The following is a 23121-nucleotide window of genomic DNA, read 5'->3' on the forward strand; positions in this document are numbered from 1 at the left end:
AACTTGTTTATACTGGTATACACAGCAGATTGATAGGCTTGTTCATTAACAATACACTTTCTGTCTGAAATTGCTATGTTTCTAGCACAGCAGTAGAAGAAATTGTATTTATCCAAACTCTGTTTTTGCAGTAGTCAAAATGTCTGCTGCTGCTTCTGAAAAAGAATGTCTGTTTATCAAAACAGGATTTAATAAGCAGTTGTTAAGGGCCAGTTTATTTAAATACTAATTAAGAGTTGTCTAATAACTATTTAGAGACAAAATGTTCTGAGGTAGTATGCTTTGTATTAAAACTTCAGACCCAGCTGGCAAACAGTCTTCCTATGAATAATCCTTAATCATAAAAGCAGTCTTACTGAAATGAATTTGATTTTTCCTGTGAGTAAGGGTTAATCATATGATGGGGAGGGCTTGCATGAAGTATGAAGATGTTTCCTCAACTGTCTGGCTTAGCTGCCATGGTGGATCCAAAGTCAGTCTCTGAAAATTGGGATGAAGTGGCATAATGTTTCATATGCAGAAGCTGGAAAAAAGACTACAGCAAAGGGTGTCAGGAATGACCTAAAACTTGGAGTAGCTTTCATGTAGTGAAAGATTAGATGCTGTAGGAGTAGGGGTCTTCAGCCTGGAAAAGACATGACTGTGTTCTTGGAAAGTGAGACCTATTTATAGAGGACTTCATAGAAGCTGGTATGGAAGATGTCGTGAGTACTTGTTTAAATGCATTCTTACAGAAACCTGCTGCCAGAAAGGTCAAGTTAGTAGGAATTGTGTCTTTGTTCCAGTTAGTGTTCAAAGGCAAATTTACAAACTGTAAAGGTCATTGCTGCTGTTGCTTTTTTCAGTTCGCAAACAGGAACAGAAGTTGTTGCCTGCCATCAGTGAGTTTTGTTGCTGTTTTCATAATGAAACTGAAAGGGGTCAAATAAATCTGAGATGGTGTTTGAATTATTTTCTTAAAGGTTTTTCATGGCATCAGAAAGTAAAGATCAGGAATGCAGAGATTGCTAGTGAGGTACTCTCTGATGTTGCATAATTGTCAGTAAAGGACTTCATAGTAGATGGGTGATTGCCCAACCAGATCCATAAGTAGTAGTAAATTAACTAGTAGTTGTTCTTGCTTATTGTATTATCATAAATGCAGTGCTCCAAGCAGTAGGCTGTTATTTTGGCGTGCGGAATGTTACATCACTACATGGTAGATATCTTCCTTGTTTGAAATTTTATGTAGATGTGAATTTACATGTGTATATATATTTAAGAAATAGAATTAACCTCTCAAGTTTTCCAAAAGTATTTGATTCTTTAGTTATCTGTATCCTGAATTTTATTAGGTAACAAGATAGAAGTAGAAACATTACATTAGGAAGCTTGTTGACTTCCTGCTAATAAAAGATTATTTCAGGTTTTAAATCACTTCAGCGGTAGGCTTTTATTATGTCCTGTCAGAGCATTTGACAGTTTAATGGTATCTACTAGGGTGTGAGTTTGAAGAAAAGAGACCCAGATTTGCAGAGGGATTGGGGTGGAGCGACAGTCAGTTAGCTTGCCCAGCTTTGGGAGCGGAATTAATGAACCTGTGTTAGGTAACTCACCTCTTCTGAATATTGCACAAAGAAGATCAGGTGCGCAGGAGTGACATTTGCAGTTTGGGACAAAGTGTGCTGAAGAATTCCAAGCTGGCCGCTAAGAAATATTTGAGTGAGGTTTTCTTGAAATGCTGATTATCTTCTGAATGTACACCTGTACTGGGGCTGTGAATCCTTCTTCAATGACTGTGTTCTTATATTGGTGACAATGTGAGTCCTTTGGTCAGACGGCTATTGCGAACATCAACGTGATTAAGAAAATACTCAAATATTAGGCTGATGCATTAAAAAAAAAATCCTAGGTAACTACATCTTAAGAATCATAATTTTGACTTGCTGTAATACTGTCTGAAAATACATATTTCTGGATTTTTCTACATAATTAGTGCAGTATTGACATCATGACCCCAGTTCGCAAAACCCCCAGATTAATTTGATCTTGAATTTTTTTTTTCCCCTTCTGCTTCTGAGAGCACTTCCTCAGGTGAAAGAGAGTAAAGAAGGAACTCTTTAATCCTATGTGTAGACCTTTCTTCTATTATTTTCCTTCTTGACAATGCAATTCTTTTGAAAAAAATCTAAAGAAGCTGAAATTTTTGAACTTCAGCGGAAAAAAAATTGTGCATATGAGATGTATCTGCTGAATGTGTTAACTTGGTTAACTTTGGTCACTTGATGAAGAAGGAATTTTTATGGGTTTTGTTTTCATTTTTTAATCTCTATTCAAAAATGTGCCTTGGTAAAGGGGTGTGTGTGTGCAGATCCACTGCTTTTTAAATACCTAAAAATTATCAATGTTACTAGAATGTTATACCTTGTATTAAGTTGAACATCTCTGCGTGTTTGAAGCTTGCTGTTTACTGGATGAGAATGCTTAACCTGTTGTTGTCTCCACTTTTCCTTGATCACTATAGGGAATTACACCCACCCCCCCCCAGCCTTCACTTTTACATCCTTAGCTATAGCAGCATCCTTTTATCAGGGTTTGACTAAAGCATCCCTGCTCATACCAAGAATGCTGCTACAAATTTTCTCTCTCATGCTGTGACTGGGACCACGTTGCACCTTTCTGCATTCTTTCATTGTCTTCTCCTGCTGTTACATCTCCTCAAAGTTACTGCGCTTTCACTTCCACAGCCTATTCCTTCTCTGCCTTTTATTTTTCATTCAGTACTGACTGACTCCTGACTCGTAATATATGCCAGGATCACCAAATTATTATCAATTAGTATCTTTTGGGTTTTTTTTCTCGTTGTTCCTTTGTATTTGTGGAAGGTTACCAGTTGATGTCCACAGGCTTACGACATTGCTGTCCTACAAACCCTTTTCTTAAACTTGTTTGTGGGATCCTACAGACAACCTAATAACGCTGAATAGGTGGTTGGTCTTTTCAGACTGTTGCCTTTAAGGCTGACAAGTATAGTTTTATATTCTTTCAAGTCTTTGTGTATTCATTTACTGTTCTGTGGGTGAGTAGCTCACTTTTTTGTGTAGAGTGTAGCACAGTGGGATTTGTGACTTGTTGGTGCCATAGTAACACAAATAATATGAAAAAAATACTGCTCTAACTAGAAGCAAGCTCATTTTAGTATTATCTTGCCAGTTTTAAAAGTGCACAAGTGTTTTCAACAGAAGATCCCGAATCAAATCCGGAAGATTTGTTTATATGGAGTATGTATTTACATGGGGGCATCCGTCTTCCTCAGACCAGGCTTTTATACCGCATTCATTTTAAGTTCTAAGTATTGCCTTAAAAATAGGTCCTCTTTTCATGAGATTCCCCAACATCAAGTGGTGGTTTCAAAGAGAAACCAGCTAATAAAAATATTCTGCTCTAACAGACCTCAAAATGTTACTAAAACATTGTGTTAGATTCCCTCTGCACACAGTTGTGAAGTATATACCACAGGGATAACAGGCCCGTGTTACCAAGAGTGACAGCTTGCATCGTTTCCTGCTGTGGCTTCAGCTAGTGATGCAGTCTTGCATTAGTATGATTGCTATACTATAAAATGATAATGACGTCTGAACATAAACCACTTTGATACCATATAGTAAGTTTAATTTTTCAGATCGAGAGGGTTCTTAGCATTTTACTTAGGAAGATGATGGCTGTTTTTTAATATCTCACAAATCTAAAAGGTTTAAGCAGTCTTTCCTTTGGGGTTTGCTAGGAATTTTGATTAGTTTCAATAAATCCTGACTCTCACTTCCTACCTCAGTCTGTTAAAAAATGTTATTTCTCATTGAGTCATGTGTGGCTTAATTCACTTTCCTGAGCAGAATTGCGATAGTACATATGGAAATGTGACTTCAGCGGCATTCTGTCTTTTGTTTCTTTGAGATGGGAAATTTTATCATGTGTTGCTGTTGTATAATGTGCCCCTAGGCAATATTTATGTTTGTGACTAACACAGATGAGCTCAAACATACGCGAAGACCTTGTCCCTATACTAAGGAGCGTATTAAGTTAATTGTTCTTTAGTACGAAAAATTTCCTTAGTAGAAAATGGAGAAAAATGGACAGTATTCTAAAAAGAATTTTTAGTATAAGGTATGACAAGCTTATTTCTGTATCACTTCTCATTAGGCACTTACCTCTGCTTTCTCTAGTCAGTCAGTGTTGCAGTGTAGTGTACTATTCTTGTTTATGAAAATAAAATAATACTAATTACAGAATAAAAGGTGTGTTTTCCTCTCATTTTTCTCCCTCCTTCTTTACTCTTCCTCCATGCCTTGGTGACCCCAAAAGCATTCATAAGCTCACACTTAAGCCTGGATCAGGGAACTGACCTAGTGAAAAACTTATCCCCCTTCTCACTCCCTAGCCAGCTGTGTGTACCTCTTATTCGTCTCTCTCCCCACCAAGTTTTGGCAGCGGCATGGATTGAAGCAAGATCAAAGTGGCTGAGTAACCACAGTCTGTGTCTTAGAGAAGGGAATTTAAAGCTTGTTCAGTAAAACTTTATTTAATTCATCTTTTAGTTTTAAAAGAGCTATGCTGTGGTCAGTGCTTTGTTGTTGCCTATTCTTATAGCTGCATATTTGCCCATAAAATACAGTATTCTGTGAGAACAGAGGATTGAAAACAAAATTTAGAGGAAAACTGTTCTGTACCTACTGACCAGGCATTGGCAACCTTCTGTTTTTTGGTAATGATGCATTCATAGCTAACAGCTATGAGATGTAAGTTTCAGAATGCATTGGTTTGTTACAGTATAAAACCATGACTTTTTTTCTTATTGGAGTCTCTGGTTTACTAGGACGTTTTCAAATCTAGTCTAGTGTATCTGCAGTCTCTTAGTGCAAGGTTTTTATGAATCTCTGTTCATGCATGTCCACAATATTACTGAATTTGTAGGCAGTTCTGGGCGAGTTATAAAATCCATTCCAGGAACATCTTGTAGTGACTGTGTCAAGTATTTTTATAAAAAAATAACTTCTTTGCTGATGGAGCAGGTTAATTGGTTAAATTACTTTATTCTGAATTTGCTGGTTTCATTTTTAGCCCGGTATTTCTGGTTATTTAATTTTGCTTGTGTATTTTAATAAAATTTTGAGTTGAGTTCTCTGTGAATTTCCAGAATTGCCTTCTGGCAGGAGTTGCTGGATTCTTGTCTTTGCAGGAATGCCAGTAAGAAAGCTGGCAAAATGAATCTACATGACCAGTCATGTAGTGGATTTATTTACTTCTTTCTATATTAAGGAAGATTCATACGAAAGAATTGTGAGGTGGTGGTTTTTTAAAGAGCTAAGGGGTTTTGGCAGACTGCCTAACAATTTGAGCTTTATTTGATGTCACTGGTGAGGACAATGTTGAAGTTAAAGAACCAGGCTGTCTGATTGTCTTTCTGCACTGTTACTGCCTTCCTAGCCCGGAGCCAGGAATCTGGGCCAGGGCCCATCTGGGCAGGCAGCGTAGTTTGCTTTGCAGGTCAGTGAGGGACACGTGTGTAAAACGGCTATGTGAGCTGTTGTTGGTATTCACTAAGCAGTTCTGCTTAGATGTGGTGGACAAAAATGTTCTAGTTCTGAGCTCTTAAATACAGTTTTTTGTATAAGGGAAGAAAAGGAGCTGCATTCTTTAACTCACTGTGACAAAGCTTACTCTGCTTGGGCTGTAACTTCCTCCAGCCCGTCCCCCCCCTTTTTTTTTTTTCTGTCCATATGTCAGATTACTTGGTTTGGGAAACATCTGATAGTCCATTGTATGACTCTGATGTTTGACATTTCCTTCCTCCTTCAGTTAAAAAGAAAATATAAAAAAAAGTTGGGGGAGGAGAGAAGATTCCTTCATTTACTTGCAGATTTGCTTTTGTCATCTCTTTTTCATGTGCTGGACTACTTTTCTGTAAGAGAGGATTTTTTTAATTTGGAAAATGGGCAGTTACTTAGTTCTGATTCTGCCTTTTTGAAGGGGACTTGCAAACCTAATCAATCACCCTATCTTAGAATGAGGGAGAGATTCTTTGACTAGCAAGTTGCACATTTGTTTTCTTTCTTTTGTGTGCGATCTGAAGTGTGCGGTGGTAGTTTTCATTTTATTATCTGTTCTCAACCATCTACTCAGAAGTTAAAACATAATTGATTCCCTTTTGTAAAGAAACTGGCTGAAGTGTTACGGAACTCAGAGGTACCTTTTAATGTGCTCTGTCAAATAGTGTCTGTAACCTGACCTGCTGGGTACTTCACTACCTAAACCTAGGGTTTGTTAAAATGAAAAGAATGTATTCATTTTGTTCTGTCTTTTGTCTTGGAGATGGCATTTTGCTTCCAGGCATTGAATGCTTCCATTGCATACAGCCTACACTGGTAGACATTCAGTTCTGACATGGGTAAACTTCATTCCACTTCTTCCCCTCTTCTCCATAAAAACACCCAAAACAAATCAAACCCCACCATGTCTTTTTTTTAAAATGCTTTTGTCTGTCTTGGCTTTATTGGGTAGGTATGTTCTCCAAGTACATGGATAGGTTTTGTGTAGTAGCATCCTGTGAAACCTAGATTCCTACCTATTCAGTACCTATTTTGCTGTTCAGATTGGCTTTTCCGTTTCCCTTTCTCATGGTTGGTGGTGAGACTCTAGCATGACAACTTCCCTTTTCATCTGTCTGTATTGGTGCAAAAGCCAGTCAGGAGGAGTGTGTGGAAGTGCATGCCTGTGTGAGCTTCAGTCACACGCTGACCTGCGAAGATGTTGCTGCCATCTTTCAGTTTCCTTTTATTTTTGAGTCTTGAATAATTTTGACTCGAAAGCATCTTTTCAAGTAATGGATAAATCTCAGCCCTTTGGCTTCCAGCCATGGTTATCACATTATCCTTTTACATCTCTGTCTGATGAACTTAGTTCCAGCCTTTACAGTGGAACAGAGCTGACGAGCCAGGCGCCAGCTTGGAACCGTGTACTGAGATTTGCTGAATCAGTTAAGGGACTGGAGATTTGCTTACCAAAGCCATTCACTGAAGGTGAAAGATGTTGATGTAAAGGTCTTCTCTCAAAAATTCCTTTTTTTTGTTTGTTGTTGTTGTTTTATAGTTAATTTTTTCAAGAGTTCCTGGAGTTAGTCCTGAATGACTATTACTGTTTTATTGATGGACATTTGGTACTGACTCGAGGATGGCAGGTCTGAGAGCTATTTTGAGGGTGATCATTGATGCTCCTCGTATGCTGATAAAGATTTCAAAGATGCCAGCATGGTACCTGGCTAAACGATGCGGTGGGGGGGAACAGCTTTGTTGAATCAGAACAAAAGTCCATCAAAGTGTCCTGTCTCAATGGTGCCCAGTGGTTGTTCGGCTGGCTGGATTTAATGAAGCGTTGTGTTGGTGCTTATCACTTTAACAGCTGCTATGTTGTCAGTGACAGCAATCTGTATTACATGGCTTTTTGTATTTGGGAGGTTGCCTAGAGGCTTGCTATAGCCACTCGTCATGATGCTGCAATTTTTCTGGGGGAAGAACAGGGGACCCAAAAAATCTGCTGTGGAAGTGTGCTCCCCCCTGTAAACATTAGGAGTTACCTGGAGAAGGATATAAGAGTAGGTCAAGGATGTAGTAATACTTCCCTTGAATAATCTCCCAGTCTCTCTATATATTTGATTGAGAGATCTCTTGAACCAGGTAGATACTTAATAGACAATTTTTAAACTGGTACCTAAGTTTTTATCCTGACACAAAAAATTCAGCCATCTCCTTTTGGTTTGTGTCTACATTCTGCTAATTTAATTTGATACCTGGAAGACACAACCAGCAGCTGTTCTCTAGAGACCCTCATAATTTCCCTCTTTAGTCAGAACAGTCTTAATCCTTGAATGCTTTTTGTTGTATGGGATATATACTTTTTGAACATTCTTGTAACTTTTCTGTTTTCTCTGCTTTTTGATGTGGAGAAGCAACAACTGCAGTTAGCGATGAAGGTGCAGAGCTACATGTGAATCATGGTGATCTAACGATTTCTGTGTCACCTTCTGTTTCTTTCATAAGAATTTGTAACATTTGGTTTTATTTTGCCAACCCATTTTTGCAGTGGACTCTAGAAAGATACTGTTTCTCTTCCAGTATGTCAGTGTGCACTCATTGTCCTTTCTTCTGCTCTGTTTTATTTTAGTCTTTCACTTCAGTATTTAACCTTGAAATTCTGTGATGGTTGGGATACATACCAGCAATTTGGGCCCTTTTATCAGGTTACTCTTTCTTTTATGCTTGCCACTCAAAACTTCTTCGTTGGTAGCTTCTGCATCTGCCAGAACTGCTGAAATTTGAGCATTAATATTGGAGTCCTTTTATATTTTCCACTGGGAAAGATGGTACTTACTTGCCACCTGAAATTCCTTTTGAGACTAGTCTGACTTTTGTTTCTTTGAAACAATCTACTAATCTTCCTGGCTGCCTCCTCTCCCACATAGGCACAATCACACTGACATCTAGGAGAGGGAGGAAAAAATACCTCATTTCTGTCAGTGCTGTTTACTTTTTAGGCATAACAGCTTATGCTATTAGTTTGTGGCTTTTAATAATGGTATATGTGGACTCCCTTATTTTAGAAGTATCTTGGTTTTCTGGTCCTCGATACTATGATATAGTATCTCAAATGTCCCCAGGTACAGAAGTCCATCAGGAAGATATCTGGTAATAGGATTTTGGTTACAGCTAAATCCTTCACTGAGACTCGGCAAAGATAAAAGATGACATACAAATGCCCTGACACTGTTGCTTGTCACAAACAGCTCTGAAGTAGTAGCATTTAGATAATCTGTTCCAGGGGGTATGAAGGAAGAGGGCAGCATGGTATGGAGCGAAGAGATTTATTCAGCAGAAAGCCATTTTGGGGACACGTGCTGCATGCAGTGGTGCACTCAGTTTCTTGCTGGTGTTAAGAGCAAATGAACAACAACAGCAGCAACAAAAAAGGGTTTTTTTTTTCATCCTTCACTTTTAAAAGATTGTTAGTAGCTGTCCTTTATCCTTTTTTTCCAGCCACTTGACTGTGTGCTTATACAGGGAAAGGATTGGAGTCAGACCTGTCATTCTGCTGTTGATCAATTGCATATTAAGAAGAATAATGCTCAACTCAGCTGATCATTCAGTCCTTTGAAACCCTAAACATGGCGTGGTTTTTCTGTTGGCCGTGTGAGGCCCATTTCAGAATTAGATTATTTTCTTTTAGTGTGTTGTTTTTTTCCATTCTTGAATTCAAAGTATGGAAAAGTCTGAAGAACGTTGTTTATGCAGTTATTGCAATGCTTGTCTGCCAGTCGCTTTGCCTAAGAGCAGTGTCATGTTGAAGCTGAGCCGTGGTTTGTTCAGTGCATGATAAGGCCTCTCTTCACTGCCATGGGGTTCCTCCCTTTTTAAGGGGCAGAAGGGATAACCCCTGAGGGAAGGGAACACAAACCATTCCCCCCTTTTTTTAAATGGATAGGATAAAGAGGGGCATGTTAATAGGTAGTTTAGTAAATGATCTGATTTCAGGAGACTACACAGGGTTGAGATGGTTGGTTTGTTTTGGTTTTTTAAACCAAGAGCGTTATAGACCCTGAAGTAAAAGATAAGACTGTCTGTGTACAGGTGCTTTCTGCTGCTTCTTCAGTCTCACTGTAGAAGGTTGTGCTGTCCAAATAGGAATCTTTCTCGGAGTGTAAAAATAATATAAAGCTATGAAGACAATAGTTTTTTCGGTTAAGCAGTCTTCTCTGTTCCTTGATGTGCTTGTCTTTTTTTTCTTGCCTCTGTTCTTTCAATTCACTTGACAAGGACTTAAGCAGATGTTAGTAAATATTTTATTTCAATGGGAGTGGGGGACGAGTTCTTGTCAGTGTGTGTGTTTGCCTCCCCCATAAGCACACATTGTTACAGAGTATTTTTCTGTCCTCCTGTCTCAGTCCTTTTGTCCTTCCTTCCTAGTGAGGTGTATCAAGATGACATAAATTTTATCTGGTATTTAAATGGCCTGAGTAGAGTGTGAAATGATATTTTGTCGCTGTGCAAGGATGGTGTAGTGAAATGAAACACTGTAACCAAAACAGATGGTGCTAATCTTGAATCTGCCTGCAAGATCTTACACTATTTAATTAAAATGGTGGTGTAATTCCCATGACACCTTTAACTACAGTTTACATTCTTGGACTATGAACTAAGGGCTTTCTTATGCAGATTTTTACTCATGTGAGTAGTCCTTAGTGTGAGTCTCTAGTTGCTTCTGAATAGCTACTTACTTGAATGAAGCTCTCTAAGATGAGACTCTAATAAAACTGGCATATATATGGCATTTACATTTTTTTAATGTTCTATTTTGAAGCATAAATTGTAGACTAAAGACACTTAGCAACTACAGTATCCTTCATAGAAGCAAACAAAAATCTAGATTAGAGAAATTGTTTAGATTGTGCCTAACTTCAGAGGCTGGTAAAGACAGTGTTTTAAGGTATGCTGGACAATGTAACATCTTCCCCTTGGTTAGAAAGGCATATGATGAAAGCTTTTTCATTTTTATATTCCCTTTGGTTAACTAAAACTTGTTAGTAGAAGTACCTGACTTAAGTGATGTGGTGTGGTTTGGTTTTGGTTTCTTACATTACTTCCTTCTTTTCTTAAGAGAATTAGAGAAACTTATGTTTGAAGCACTGTGCAGACTTGAATTTGTCTGAGTAGCACCTTTTGGACAGGCAGTTGGGAAGTATTTTTATACTTGGTTTTTGTTTTGTTTCAGATAGGAGAACTGAGAAAGATAAAAGGACCTGAACAATGCCATGTTGAAAGTCTTTGAGAAAGTCAGGGTTGGAGCTGAGGGCCTGTGTGATGGATATCTAATTCTTTTGCTCATAAGACCCTTCAAGCCTTTTCTGTAGATCTTTGCCTCCTTTTCAAGTATATCCTTCCTATTTTGGAAGTACTGGGGTATTGATTTTCTACATTCTGAGGCCTGAATCTGCCTTACCTTTTCTCACCTTTCTGTATTATACGAAGCAGGAAAAATAACATACGATTATGTAGTTTTAACCATTGTTTTTAATGTGGAGAAGTACAATAATACAGAAATAACTCTGCTTTACACTTGGTGTGGCCAAATACAAGAATTTCTCAAACTTTTGATGCTCTGCCTTTTTCTGGTTCTGCCATGTCTATATTCTTGTATAATCTCTCCAAGGGAGCTTTGTGTACTAAACTGGGTGGAATTACTTCAAGTCTTCTGGCGAAGTTAATTTAGAATTGGTCTGTCCATTTTCCATACAACACATATAGTCCAAAAAGCATTTGCTGGAGATGAGGAAAAAAAAAAAGAGGAGGTGGAAGATGTGTTTTGTTTGTGTTCCATCTGTGAGGACTGTAGAAGAGGAACATAGTCACAGTGGCTACACAGCACTAATTAAATCTTCAGGGTTGCTGGTAGCATGCCAGAATCAAGTTGTGCGGTGTGAAATGTTACTGGGGAATTGTGATTTTTAGCAGCCTAAACTCTGCCAATCTGAATGGAGCGCTATGAGATCAGCAGAAGACCCTTCTTGCCTGTCTATTATTCTGATTTAGGCCTGAGGGGGGAAAAAGAATCGGAGCTTAGGTTTTATCTCTACTAGGAATTTACAGTTCTGGACGCTGTCCTGCAGTTAAAATGGTTACAGCCCTCAGCTGTTGCAGATAGATGCGAATGTGTCTGGATTTAGGGCTGCAGACTAATGGTTGTAAGAAAGTGCTAATTTGCTTTCTCTGTCTCTTCTGCTTGCTTGTGTGTATAGGGGATATCAGAGGTTTGAATACTCTTAGTTTATTTTTTTTCTAAGCCATTTCACTCTGTAGAGTGTCATGGTTAAGAGAGTCACCTAGGAGGAAGGAAACCTGTGTTTGCACTCCTTTTCAAAGGACTATATCTGACATTCTTTCTGTGGCCATGTTTCTGAATGAAAGCGTTGGCATGACTGTGTTTTCATTAATGCCTAGTTCTTGGGTATGTTTTGGGTGTGTTTGGATGCTTACATGGAATTTTGGGTTTGAACGTGCTCTTCTACCCTGATAGCTGCTTTTGCATATGTCAAACATCTTTCTGTGTCTTGGAAATTTTACTGTAAAAAGTTGAACGTTAGTAAAGATTTTGGGTATTACTGTTAGACATAGAGATCCAATTCTTCTGTTTCCTTACAGGCTTGGCCCAGTGTATTTAGAACAGGCGCTTTACAAACACTTTACTCTGTGTCCAATTGCAATTAACTGAATTTAGAAAAAAATAATTTTTAAAAAATCCCCTCTTATCTGGGAAGTTGAACCCTTCACAGCACAGTCCTCCAAAACACGTGTTCCTTTATAAACCAAAGCAAAAAGTCTCTTGCATAATGCATGATTTACTAACAATGCTGGTTAATAGTAAGTATTTGTAAGTTTGTTTCTTGTCAGGCTTTTTAGTGTTAAGAACATTGTAGCAATCATAATAAGCCAAGACTATGCATGTGGGAAAAGATGCAAGAAACACAATAGATTACATCACCTGGCAAGACTTCTGCTTTGCTCTGCATTCATTTCTAACCAGTTGTGAGTAAAAGAGCATGTTCACAGTTTTGTTCTCAGGTTGGCAGTCTTGGTTTCTATCTCTGTGAGTACTTCAGGCTGCTTTAAAACCAGCAGTCTTACTAAAAGGAGCAGCTCTACTCTCCCTGACCTGCTTTGCTGTCCTCTTACTGGTACAAGCATTTCTGTGGCTATTTAATGAATCCAGTATGGGGACCGATCTGAGTAGAGGAAAAAAACCTTTAATGTAATACTTCTGATTTTTAGTCAGTTCACCTCAGTATGAATCTATGCAAACAGCAGCACTGCTGGAAAGCGGAAGTGGTGGTAAAGTCAGGAGCAGATGACTGATGCAGGGAAGGCAGGCCAGTCCAGGACTGCTTTTGGCACCAGTGCTTGCTTGTGTTGGTTTAAGGTGTACATTAACAACAGCCTCTGTGTGCAGTTTAATGTTCTGTTTTATCTGATTGGAGCTATCACTGAAAGGGGAGATCCCACTCCACTGCCGCTCTCAGCTGTCCGTTCTTGCTCCTGCTCTTCTGTCTGCTCTAGTGATTATGTGGCTGCAGGGTAAGCTGTCAGTGTGCTGATCTGATAAACATTTTTCTTTCTTTTTGTTTCTTATCTTTAAATTGGTGAACTGATTCCATTCACCCAATGATTGCATGATCACTAGATCTGATGTCAGACTGGGAGATGGAAATGCGTGGCTGGGGATGGGGAAGAGGCTGCCATTTTGGTAGCAGCCTGTGTTCACTGCTGGTTAAGCATAAATGAAACCACATTTAGTTCTTCAATACAGTCACCAGAACCACAGGCCATCAGCTGTCTTGTCTGTAAAAATCCTGCTAAAGATTGAGGCCTTTTAAAACTAGTGATGTTTGTTTAAATAAATTAATTTAAAAAAATGCCATGTGGATGCAGATATTCTCCCTATAGTGTGTTAAATGCTTTACACGAAACATCTGTAGAGGCGTAGAATATATGTAAGTGTTCCTGGTACAATTGTCTCTTGTGTACTACTTCTGGATTCAGATCTTCTTTTGAATTCAGTTTTAATTAACATGAGGACAAAATCTAGAAGTTCTGAGGGATTAGTATTGATGCTTACCTATTAAAAATTTAAACAGAAACAGACATATCCAAATAAGTGCACTGAATGGCATCTCTGCAACTTCAATGGGGAAACGATGTGAGATCTCATTTTATGCTGCTATTAAGTCCAAAACCCCCAGTACTTGTTTCTTCCTTTTCTTGGGAGTCATTTTCTGTGTGGGTGGTCACTAGTGATCCTGGTTAGCCTTAGTAGTTAGTTCGTCAGTAGTTAGTCTGGATAATTTGTCATTTCTCCCAGTCTGTAAAAGTAGACACTCCAGAAGTTTGTTAGTGTAGAATTAAATTGGAAGCAGCTCTGCTGGTTTCTGTATGCTTTTCTTGACTATATTTCATCTGTAATACAGTTGGGATGTTATGGGTTGATACCTCTGAGCTGCCAGAAAGCTGCGAGAGCTTGTCTGCTGTTTGGAACAGCTGATCTCTAGTTATATTGCTGTGTTGATCAAGTGAGTGGTGCCGTTGAGTAACCTTTTTTGTTCAGTTGGGTTTTTTGGGTTTTGTTTTTGTCATCCTCCTATTCCATGTTCTTTGTGACTTACTATATGTTCCTAGCTGATTACAACATAAACACTTAACATGATTTTTTTCCTAGGTTGCCTATGCTGGCACTAGTCTTTGGTGTTTTGTGATTCGTAGTTGTATTCATTATACTATTTCAGAAACTCTGCATGTTCCTTTTCCAAGCTATAGATAGAGATCCATGTAGAACAGATGTAGATGTTTTGCAGGAGCATGTGTAAGTACTTTCTCTTAGAACATTATGTAATGCATGAGATATTCCAGTGCTACACAGCGCCCTAATGTGAAAAAATAACTTTTGTCCTTCCCTTTTGCCAGATCCTCCTGCGCTCCCATGCCCTCTTTTGTGCCAGGAACATGGCATATAAGCTGTGCATCTTAGCCACTCTTGACCATCTTTTCCAATTTGCTTTTCCATAGTTCCCCAGCACTTTGAATGGATGATCAGCGTTTCTGAGTGCAAAAGCAGTAGTGCTGGCTGTAGAGAGTCTTCAGCAGGGATAATCCAGTACTAACTGCGACCTCACCACCATTGGTATCCTATTGACATGATACAGGATGGTAGCGTTGCTTCTGCAGTGTGGAGCTGAAGATGACTGGTGGTTTAGGGGCATGCACAAAATAAAACCAATTTCACTGCTGTTCAGTGTTTTGTCAGATTTTTTGCCTTCTCAGTAGAGGTCAGCTACTGTATTCCTGTGTGCCTGGTGAGGGCTCTTCAGAGGAAAATTAAATAGGCAATGTGGGTAATCAGTGTTTGGGGAAATAGTCCTTGAGGCATAGTCACAGGAACTTTAGTCATGGGCCAGAACCCTGCTGTGCTAGGCAATATACAGGCAGAATGATGTGAAACTGTTTTAGAGGATACATTTATAAGATCAAAGAAATACAAGTATTTTTCGCTTGTGTTGTTGGTATGATGAACGTCACCTTTAGCTCCTCAGCAGTTAACCAGCTAGCTCTTGAACAAGTAACAGCCTACTTCCAGTTATTGTGGTGAAGGAAAGTAAATTTTAGAGTTTAAAGTTCCAAATGAACTAAGTTTGTGGACTCGAAAAGGGAGATCCTTCTGTATGTGACATGTAGGATGGGTTTTGGAGGAGCGGTGTAGGCCAGTAGGTTAAATGTCCTTGTGCAGATGATGAAAATGGGAGGAATACATGATCTGCAAGTCTCTTCTTTAGGAGTAAAAATTTACCCTTTTGCTTGTTGATATTTTCTATATGTACTGTCCAGAGAAAGGAAAGGAATGTTTACTGTTTAGATACAGCTTAATGTATTACTTGGTGGGGGTGTGCAGGCTGGGCATTCCTACAGCTAGTGTTTCCACTGCTGTGTCTTTCCTCTTCTCCCTGGCAATGACTTTTCTTGTCAAAGGTGTAGGTGCTGTGTTTGAGTTCTTGCAGCTTGTTGCTGTAGGCCAGCTGGCTGTTCCTGTAGGACCACTTTAGAGCTGAGCACACCGGCTATTTCTGAGCAGCAAAGTGAAGGTGCGAATACTGTAAATGAAGCAGTAGAGGTAATAACAGCACTGAGAATGTGGTAACATGGGTTAGAAACTAGAATACAAGCCCGCTGTGAACACGGAGTATATACATACCACTATTTTTATTTGATAACGGTACTCCCACTAGCTAGACTAAAAGTCACAGGAGTATTCATTCCCCCTTGTGTCCTGGGTGGGCTCCCAGAGCCAGCGGAGGGTGGGGAGAAAGGAGGACGCAGCAACAGTCATAAGGCAAACTGGGAGTGGAGGAAAAAGGGGAGGGGAAACCAGGCAGCAGGGTGGGGAGGGGAGAGGAAGAGTGTAATGGGAAGGGTAATAGAAGTAGATAAAAAGGTAGCAATCTGGACACTTCAGAGAAGAAGGGAAACTGGATGTGGCAGCTGTGAGTATCTCCTATTAAAGGTGAAAAGAGAAAAAAAAATTAGAACCATTGCTCTGCTGACCTGGTTCTAGCTGCCAGCTGTTTCATGGTTTGAGTACTTTGGCAGCTTCTTCCCTGGCAATTGTTGATTCACACTGCTATGCAGTGGGACACCTATATTCCTTCAGATATTTCAACCTGTGTAGAAGAAAATCTTTCCCAAAAGCCTGAGTAGCCATTTTCCTGTTCTTTTTATTCTTCTTTGATGCTTAATAAGAGAATTCTGTCTGGTCAAGAGACAGCAAATGGCAACTTTCCTTATTCTGTTTTTGTTCATTTGAGCAAAATAAAAATAAAAAGCATGTGTGGTAAACCTGTAACATCACAGTATGAAACTCTATTTCACCATTTTCAGTAAGTCACTGTTTTTTTAATGTCCTGTAGTACTTTCTGTTTGTGACTTTCAAGTGGTCAACTTTTGGGCTGACACTGAACTCACTTGACCACCAAGCAGCATGTAGGGAATGGGCCTTATTCCCTCTCCCTGCTTGTTTGGGGTTGGTTGAGGGAGGGGGAGAGCGAGGGGGGTGTGTTCCTCCCCCTTCTAACTTGTAAGATAACAGTAAGGTTAGAAATGAATGAATCTGCTGGAAATGAGTCGGACTGTGGTGAAAATCCTAAATGCAGGGGTAAGCCAGGTTTATTCAGTACTGTTTCTAAAATTGTTTTCCTTTTTCCTTGTGGGGGGGAAAAGGGGAAAATATGGGAATAGGAGGATTTTTTTAACTTTGGTGCTTAGAGCTAAATTCTAGGAATTAAACAATGGAAATGAAAGAAACCAGTACTATGAATATAACTAAATTTTGAAATAGTGATTTAATGGCTTTTTTTTTTCTTTTTCTTTCCATAGGCTGAACTTACAGGCATCAAATGGCGTAGGTACAATTTTGAAGGTCATGGGGACTGTGGCCCTATCATTTCAGCCCCAGCACAGGATGATCCAATTCTGCTCAGCTTCATCCGCTGCTTGCAGGCCAATTTGCTTTGTGTGTGGCGCCGTGATGTCAAACCGGATTGTAAGGAACTATGGATATTCTGGTGGGGAGATGAACCAAATCTTGTGGATGTGATACATCGTGAACTGCACAGTAAGTTGTTCTCTTTCATTGTTTCTTGATTTATTTATATTTTTTCCAGTGAAAAAGGAACTCTGTCGTTAAAGGCTTTAACTTGCTACCATATGTGATTTTTGTCACAATTTATGTATTAAAACTTAAAGAAAAAAAAGGTTGTAAATTTGACTTTTCTGCTGCAAGCAATCTGCAGATAAAATGCAAAGTAAAACCTGAAAGAACTTAGGAGACCTATATCCAACATAATTACTTAGATTTTTGTGAAATCTCAGACGCGCTGTAAGAGTAAATTTTAGTTCAAAGGATAATAATAAAATAAATTCTGGCATAAGGTAATAGCTGATGGAATAAAACACCTATACTAGAGATTCAGGTAAACTCCATGGCACCACAGGCAAATCTGCAAGGTCAGAACTTGCCATGTTGGTCATGCTACAGGATTTGAGCGTAAATGGAGGCAAGTTGCAACAAGTGAATGTAATGAAAGGAAGGAAGGGGAAGGTAGGACAAAGGTGACAATGATAAGTTCATATGATTGTAAGTTTTATGCAACTTGATTGTCCTCAGTGCCTCCAGAATGTGTAGCCTTAAAATTATACAACAAAACTAACTTTATCTGTTGTGATCCTTTTTGGCTATGGCTATCCACTTTATATTAATTCCTTTTCATTGATATATTGTTGCTTTGAGTAGACCTAGTTTGCCTGAAAACTTTAACTTTTAAAAGGTATTTTATTAGACTGCGTGAATACTTGTCTCTTATTTTACCTCTCATGTCTCAGATGAAAACAATGGAAGTTCACTAAACCTGGAATAATAATAGTAATAAAAATACCCCAAACCAATAATAAGGATCAGTTCCTTGGTTTTTGCAATAAATTTTCGTCCTGGTAGCCTTTAGACGTTCTGGTTACTTGGTGATAAAATTTGCATGCCAGTTCAAATATATAAAATATTGTATTTGCCAAGTGCGCTTTAGTTGTCCTTTATCTCCCTACCTCTACCATACACTGTTTTGGTCCTGGGTTATGCTATGTTCATTTTCTTATTTGTTACCCTGTTCTAACCAGCTATCTTCAGACGATTACGAACTTCCTACTTTCATGAATACCAGATTGCTTATTTGGTAATACAGCCTGTGAAATCAAAGATATGAAACGCTGTGTATCTTTAGGCGTATTTCATGCAGGTAGCTATGTGATCATGTATAATTAAAGAGATGGCTCAAGTGCTGCACCAAGCCATTCCACTGACATTAATTTTTTATGAGGCACCTGTTTTGAATGAAGGCATGGGTAATATTTCTACTTACCCAGCAAAGCTTTAATAATCTGTGCTTTTCTCTTTGTGAAATATAGTTTATTTAATATTTCAAATGCAGTATGTGGGACTTAAGTGTCTTTTTATTTGAGGGGAGTTGCAGGTGATAGCTTCTGTTTCTGTTGTAAATTGATGCAGCTTGTTCTAACATCTTGGTTATAACAATATAATGCTACTTCCAGTGATAATGGTATGGTGAAGCATTTAAATGTATGAATAGCTGAACTTGCTCGAGTATAGCATGGGACAGAGTATAGCAAATAGAGAACAGCATCACTTTGACACATTTTTTTGCCTGGTCCAAAATTTTACAAAGCATGCGGGCTGGAGCCTTCAGTATAATAATTTTTAAGTGGAATTAAATCTGAAAATTGTCTGCAAGAGCACTGTTTTTTAAGTGTCAACAGCAGCAGTATCACACTGATAAAAAACAGTCTGAGTGTAGTGTGTTTCACAGCACTGCAGCCAACTGTACTGAAAAGATATGTCTACCCTGGTACAATTGCACTATCATTGATAGTAATCTTTATTTGCAATGCTCTCTCAAATTGAACTAAAAATGTCTGAAAGAAAAAGGTTGCACAGAGGGATGTGAAGAGATGCAAAGCTGAGTTTGGAGACGGAAAGGAGGACTATGGGCAAGTCATTTAGGGGAATGAAGTACATGTTAATTGAAAGAAGAAGAAATGCCCCTGCTAACTGTCAGGACCCTGCAAGAATTTGGGAAGTCATCTCCTTTTCTTCTCCCTTCCATTGCAGGTTTTGGAATCCTTTGTAATGTGTGTAAATCATACAGCGATAGGTTTACTTGTTCTATATTAAAAGCACATTGAAACGCTTGTAGTAACTGATCAGATAATAGTTTAAAGTGAGGTAATTGTAAAAGTGTTCTGAATTTTACTGCTGATAGGATTGTCTTGCTCTCCTCAGTTTTTTTAGAGTTCAGACATCAGTATTGACAAAATATTGAACATCAAATTCTGCCAGAATGAGGCATTTATGTACATTGATTCCTTGAAATATGACAAAGGACACTGTTTGTGTTCAATGTTTTGTGCAGCAGCAAGGCAGAAGAAACAACGTTATTTTGCTTTTTATTGTATAAGCAGACCACAGTACTGAAATATTTGATAATTGAAATTAGTTTCCTGAGTTTACATGCTCTTGAAAATATAAAGGACTTTGCCTGTGGGCAAAGCTGAGTCCCGGTAACATGCTGCTTGTTTTGGTATAACCTACTCACGAAATAAGCTGCATTGGCTTAAAATGTTGTTAGTAGGGGTTGGATTGTCACTGTGGTCAGTAACTTACAGTTCAATGACCAGAGCTTTGTTTTTGTGTTTGTACTCATATGTTTAGAAGCACAAGTCCCAGAAATCTGACACTGCAAATCCAAGTGGAAGACTAGAGTCTATCCGAAACATTTTCAGCTTTATAAATCCTGTCTTTTGAGATGCATGAACTTTAGGAAATAATGGCTGTTAATAAGATGATGAATTCGTACCGAGTATGAAGTTGCTCACAATGTTTTGGATTTCTCTTTTCCTGCCTAGGGCTTGTGCTTTAAAAGAGAAATTTTCATTAAAGTAATAAAAACTTAGTGGCAACTCAGATTTAAATGTATTTATCTTTTATTCATTCAAGTCTAAATTAGAATTATTGATTTTTCTGAATAACAGAGTCATCCAAATAACATTGTATGACATTTAGTACTTCAGTTAAACAAATGAGAGGTCCAGACTGAGACTTTTCTTTCAGAAACACTTTTTAAAGTTTTGCACATGAACTGTGTGGGTTGCCTTATCTTTATAACATTCAAGGTAGATGATTTTGGAAACAACAATCTGCCTTTCATAAAAGAATTTCAAATAGTCAGAGGGAAAACAACTTAGTAGTTATAAACAGGAGGTACTAGGAACAGTTGTTTATGTAGTAGCTTTCCAAAACTGTTGATAATTAAATGCTGTCATGGGAGATGAAAGGAAACCAATTATTTGCAGAACAGCTATAGATCAGTTAAGTAGTTAGATTAGCTAGACAGCTATGAATTTCATAGGTGTGTCTATTGCACATACTCCTACATTTCTTTTTTCTGCCAGCCTCAGCTGTTGTGTTCCGTTTTTTATTATGATTGGATTTTAAATCTGAAGAAAGACGGAAGATCTTTATTCTGTCCCAAGTGGAAAAAGCTAATTGGTATGGGGTCACTGAGTGGGAGAAAAAAAATTGAGTGATTTTACAAGTTTGAAAAAGTTGGGAGTGTGCTGGTTGTGGAAGTTTTGTTTTCTCAAGGATAAATGCTATTTAACGATATTACTGCCTGAGAGGTTTGACAAGTGTTACAGCTGCTGTACCTCTTCCCATAAAAATATTTTTTTGTAAATTCTATAGAAGAAATGGAATGGAGAGGAGGTAGTATCTTACTGTTGGCAGGTTTTTTGACAGGAAAGTTGTAGATTTGCAAGTTGCAGTGATCTCATTTGCATTTGGTGACCAAATACCATCTGGAGCACCAGAGAGAATTTATACTTGACTCTTGGGTTTTTTTCCTTTCTCCCACCCCACACTTGTACCCCTATGCATTCCACGTAGATTATAAGCAGGTGATATCTGTTCCTTAGTTGCCTTCTTTACTTTTGCAAATAATACTTGTGTCTGACATTTTAAACAACCTTTTTATCTGACAGTTTTGTCTATAAACTTGTAATCTGCATATTGAGTTTATGGATATATTCAGCTTTGTCTGTTGTATCTGTGGTACAGCATACTTGAATTATCAGGAATAATGCAGGTGTTATGATGTGCATTGCTACTGAGGGTATAGTCTTGACCCAGGAGGTGGACTCTGGAAGACTGTCAAAGTGTTAGACAGCGCCTTCAAATTTAGTAACTAAGTGAAACTGCATGCTTCTGTCAAATGCCCAGAATCTTAAAGAGCTAGTGACTTGTTTACCTACAATTCTGGTAGGTATTTGGGAGGTATTCTGATGGGTATTTGGGATTGCCATCGCATGTATTCCTCTGTGAATCTATGGAGACAAGACAAACGAATATGAGGAACTTAGGGCATCAGTGAGAAACCCCAGACACCCATCTGTACCCTCCAGCCGTTGTTGTTGGCCTAAGCAATGCATGGCACAGAAGTGAAAATCCGGTATTATGACAGGTGCTTCATCATACAGTTTCAAAATAGAAGCTTAACAGTACAAGGGTTGTCAAGAGAAACTAAATACAATTTTAGCATTTTGCTATTCTTGGGACAATCATCCTTGAAGTGTTGGTAAAGTTGCAGTTAACTCTTGACTCGCTCTCACTTAAAAGTCACTTAAAGACGTTTTCCCCTTAAAAAGATCAGATTGACAGTTCTTCCCATGCAACTTTTTTGTTGTAGGGAGAAGGGCTTGTGAAGGAAAGGTGGTATATATGATGTCACTGTTTTTCTGCAGGTTGAATTCTTTTGAGCCAAAGCCTTTGTTTTTATGTATTGTCTGGTATATTGCACTTGATCCATGAATTGCTGGAGGTGCTTCCCCAAAAAAAGATACTAAGAACCTTTGTGCTATACTGGATGTAGAACATCAGGATTTTGATGGAAACTCTTATGAAGAATAGATTATTTTGTATTAATTAGGTAAATCTTTCCTGGAAGATTATTGTTCAGGATATTCACAGCTTGGGAAATTTGAAAATGTAGCTAAAATTTGATCTGTGACAGGAAAAACATGAAGCTTCGGTTCATTCCTGTTTATCAATTCTTGGCATGTTGGGCTGATGCAGTTGTAATCCCTATGTGCTGATAAATGGTGAGAGGAAAAAATGTTAGCTGTAGGAGGACTTTTTGCAGGACATCTGTGTTAGACCATATAGTTGTGGCCCAGACTTAATTTCTGTTCTTGTTTCTCTCCCTGCAAATTGCTGATGGGTAGATTTTCACATACAGAAAAACAGAGCATGCCAGCTATGTTTTCAAGCATGTTTCCTGAGAAGAATAACTTGCCAGAGCTCAATTTAGGTATTTTTATTACAGCTAAGTAGGGTTCTTGATGCTCACTTATTAACTTCCAGATTTTGAAGTTCATTTCATCAGTTAAGTCTTCTAAATTAATTAAATGTTTAACCTATAAATATTAAGTAGATAGTGTTTTTCAGTATCTATTAGGGATTTAAAGATGAATAATGGAAAACTTGAATTTTGGAAAAATAAAATTTTTTTTTTTTGGTTCTGCTAATGTAAAAGAGGATAAAGAAGGAGTGAAAAGTCTCCTTTACTTTCTGTTTCAATTTAAAACAGTCTATTTAAGGTTCTTTCAAGGTACTCATTTACTGTAGTTGTAAGGAATTGGGAACTCTTGGGAACTACAAAATAAGTTCTTAGCCGCTGTGTAGCGAGATATGTTAATTATTGAATGAGAAGATGTTCCTGTCTGTTGAAACATAGTTTAAGTGTGTGAAGCAATGTGCAAAATCAAGAATAAGCACCCCTTCCTGTGAAATGGGTATACAAATTCATAGTACTGCTTTTAATGAAAATGCTTTTAAATCTTTCATTCTATTATAATTTCCCATGTAAGTGGGAAAGAA

The 23121-nt window shown here is 38.3% G+C and overlaps 1 protein-coding gene across 2 annotated transcripts in view; it reads left to right on the forward strand.

Moving 5' to 3' along the window:
* MED13L (mediator complex subunit 13L) overlaps positions 1-23121 on the forward strand; it is a 209956-nt gene that overhangs the window by 4168 nt on the left and 182667 nt on the right. For both annotated transcript variants that reach the window (XM_072879743.1, XM_072879742.1), the window contains exon 2: positions 16998-17235. In XM_072879743.1, the coding sequence (XP_072735844.1) occupies positions 16998-17235 (238 nt within the window). The remainder of the gene's footprint in view (positions 1-16997; positions 17236-23121) is intronic.

This window comes from Ciconia boyciana, chromosome 15 (assembly GCF_034638445.1).
Source record: "Ciconia boyciana chromosome 15, ASM3463844v1, whole genome shotgun sequence".
Lineage (NCBI taxonomy): Eukaryota > Metazoa > Chordata > Aves > Ciconiiformes > Ciconiidae > Ciconia > Ciconia boyciana.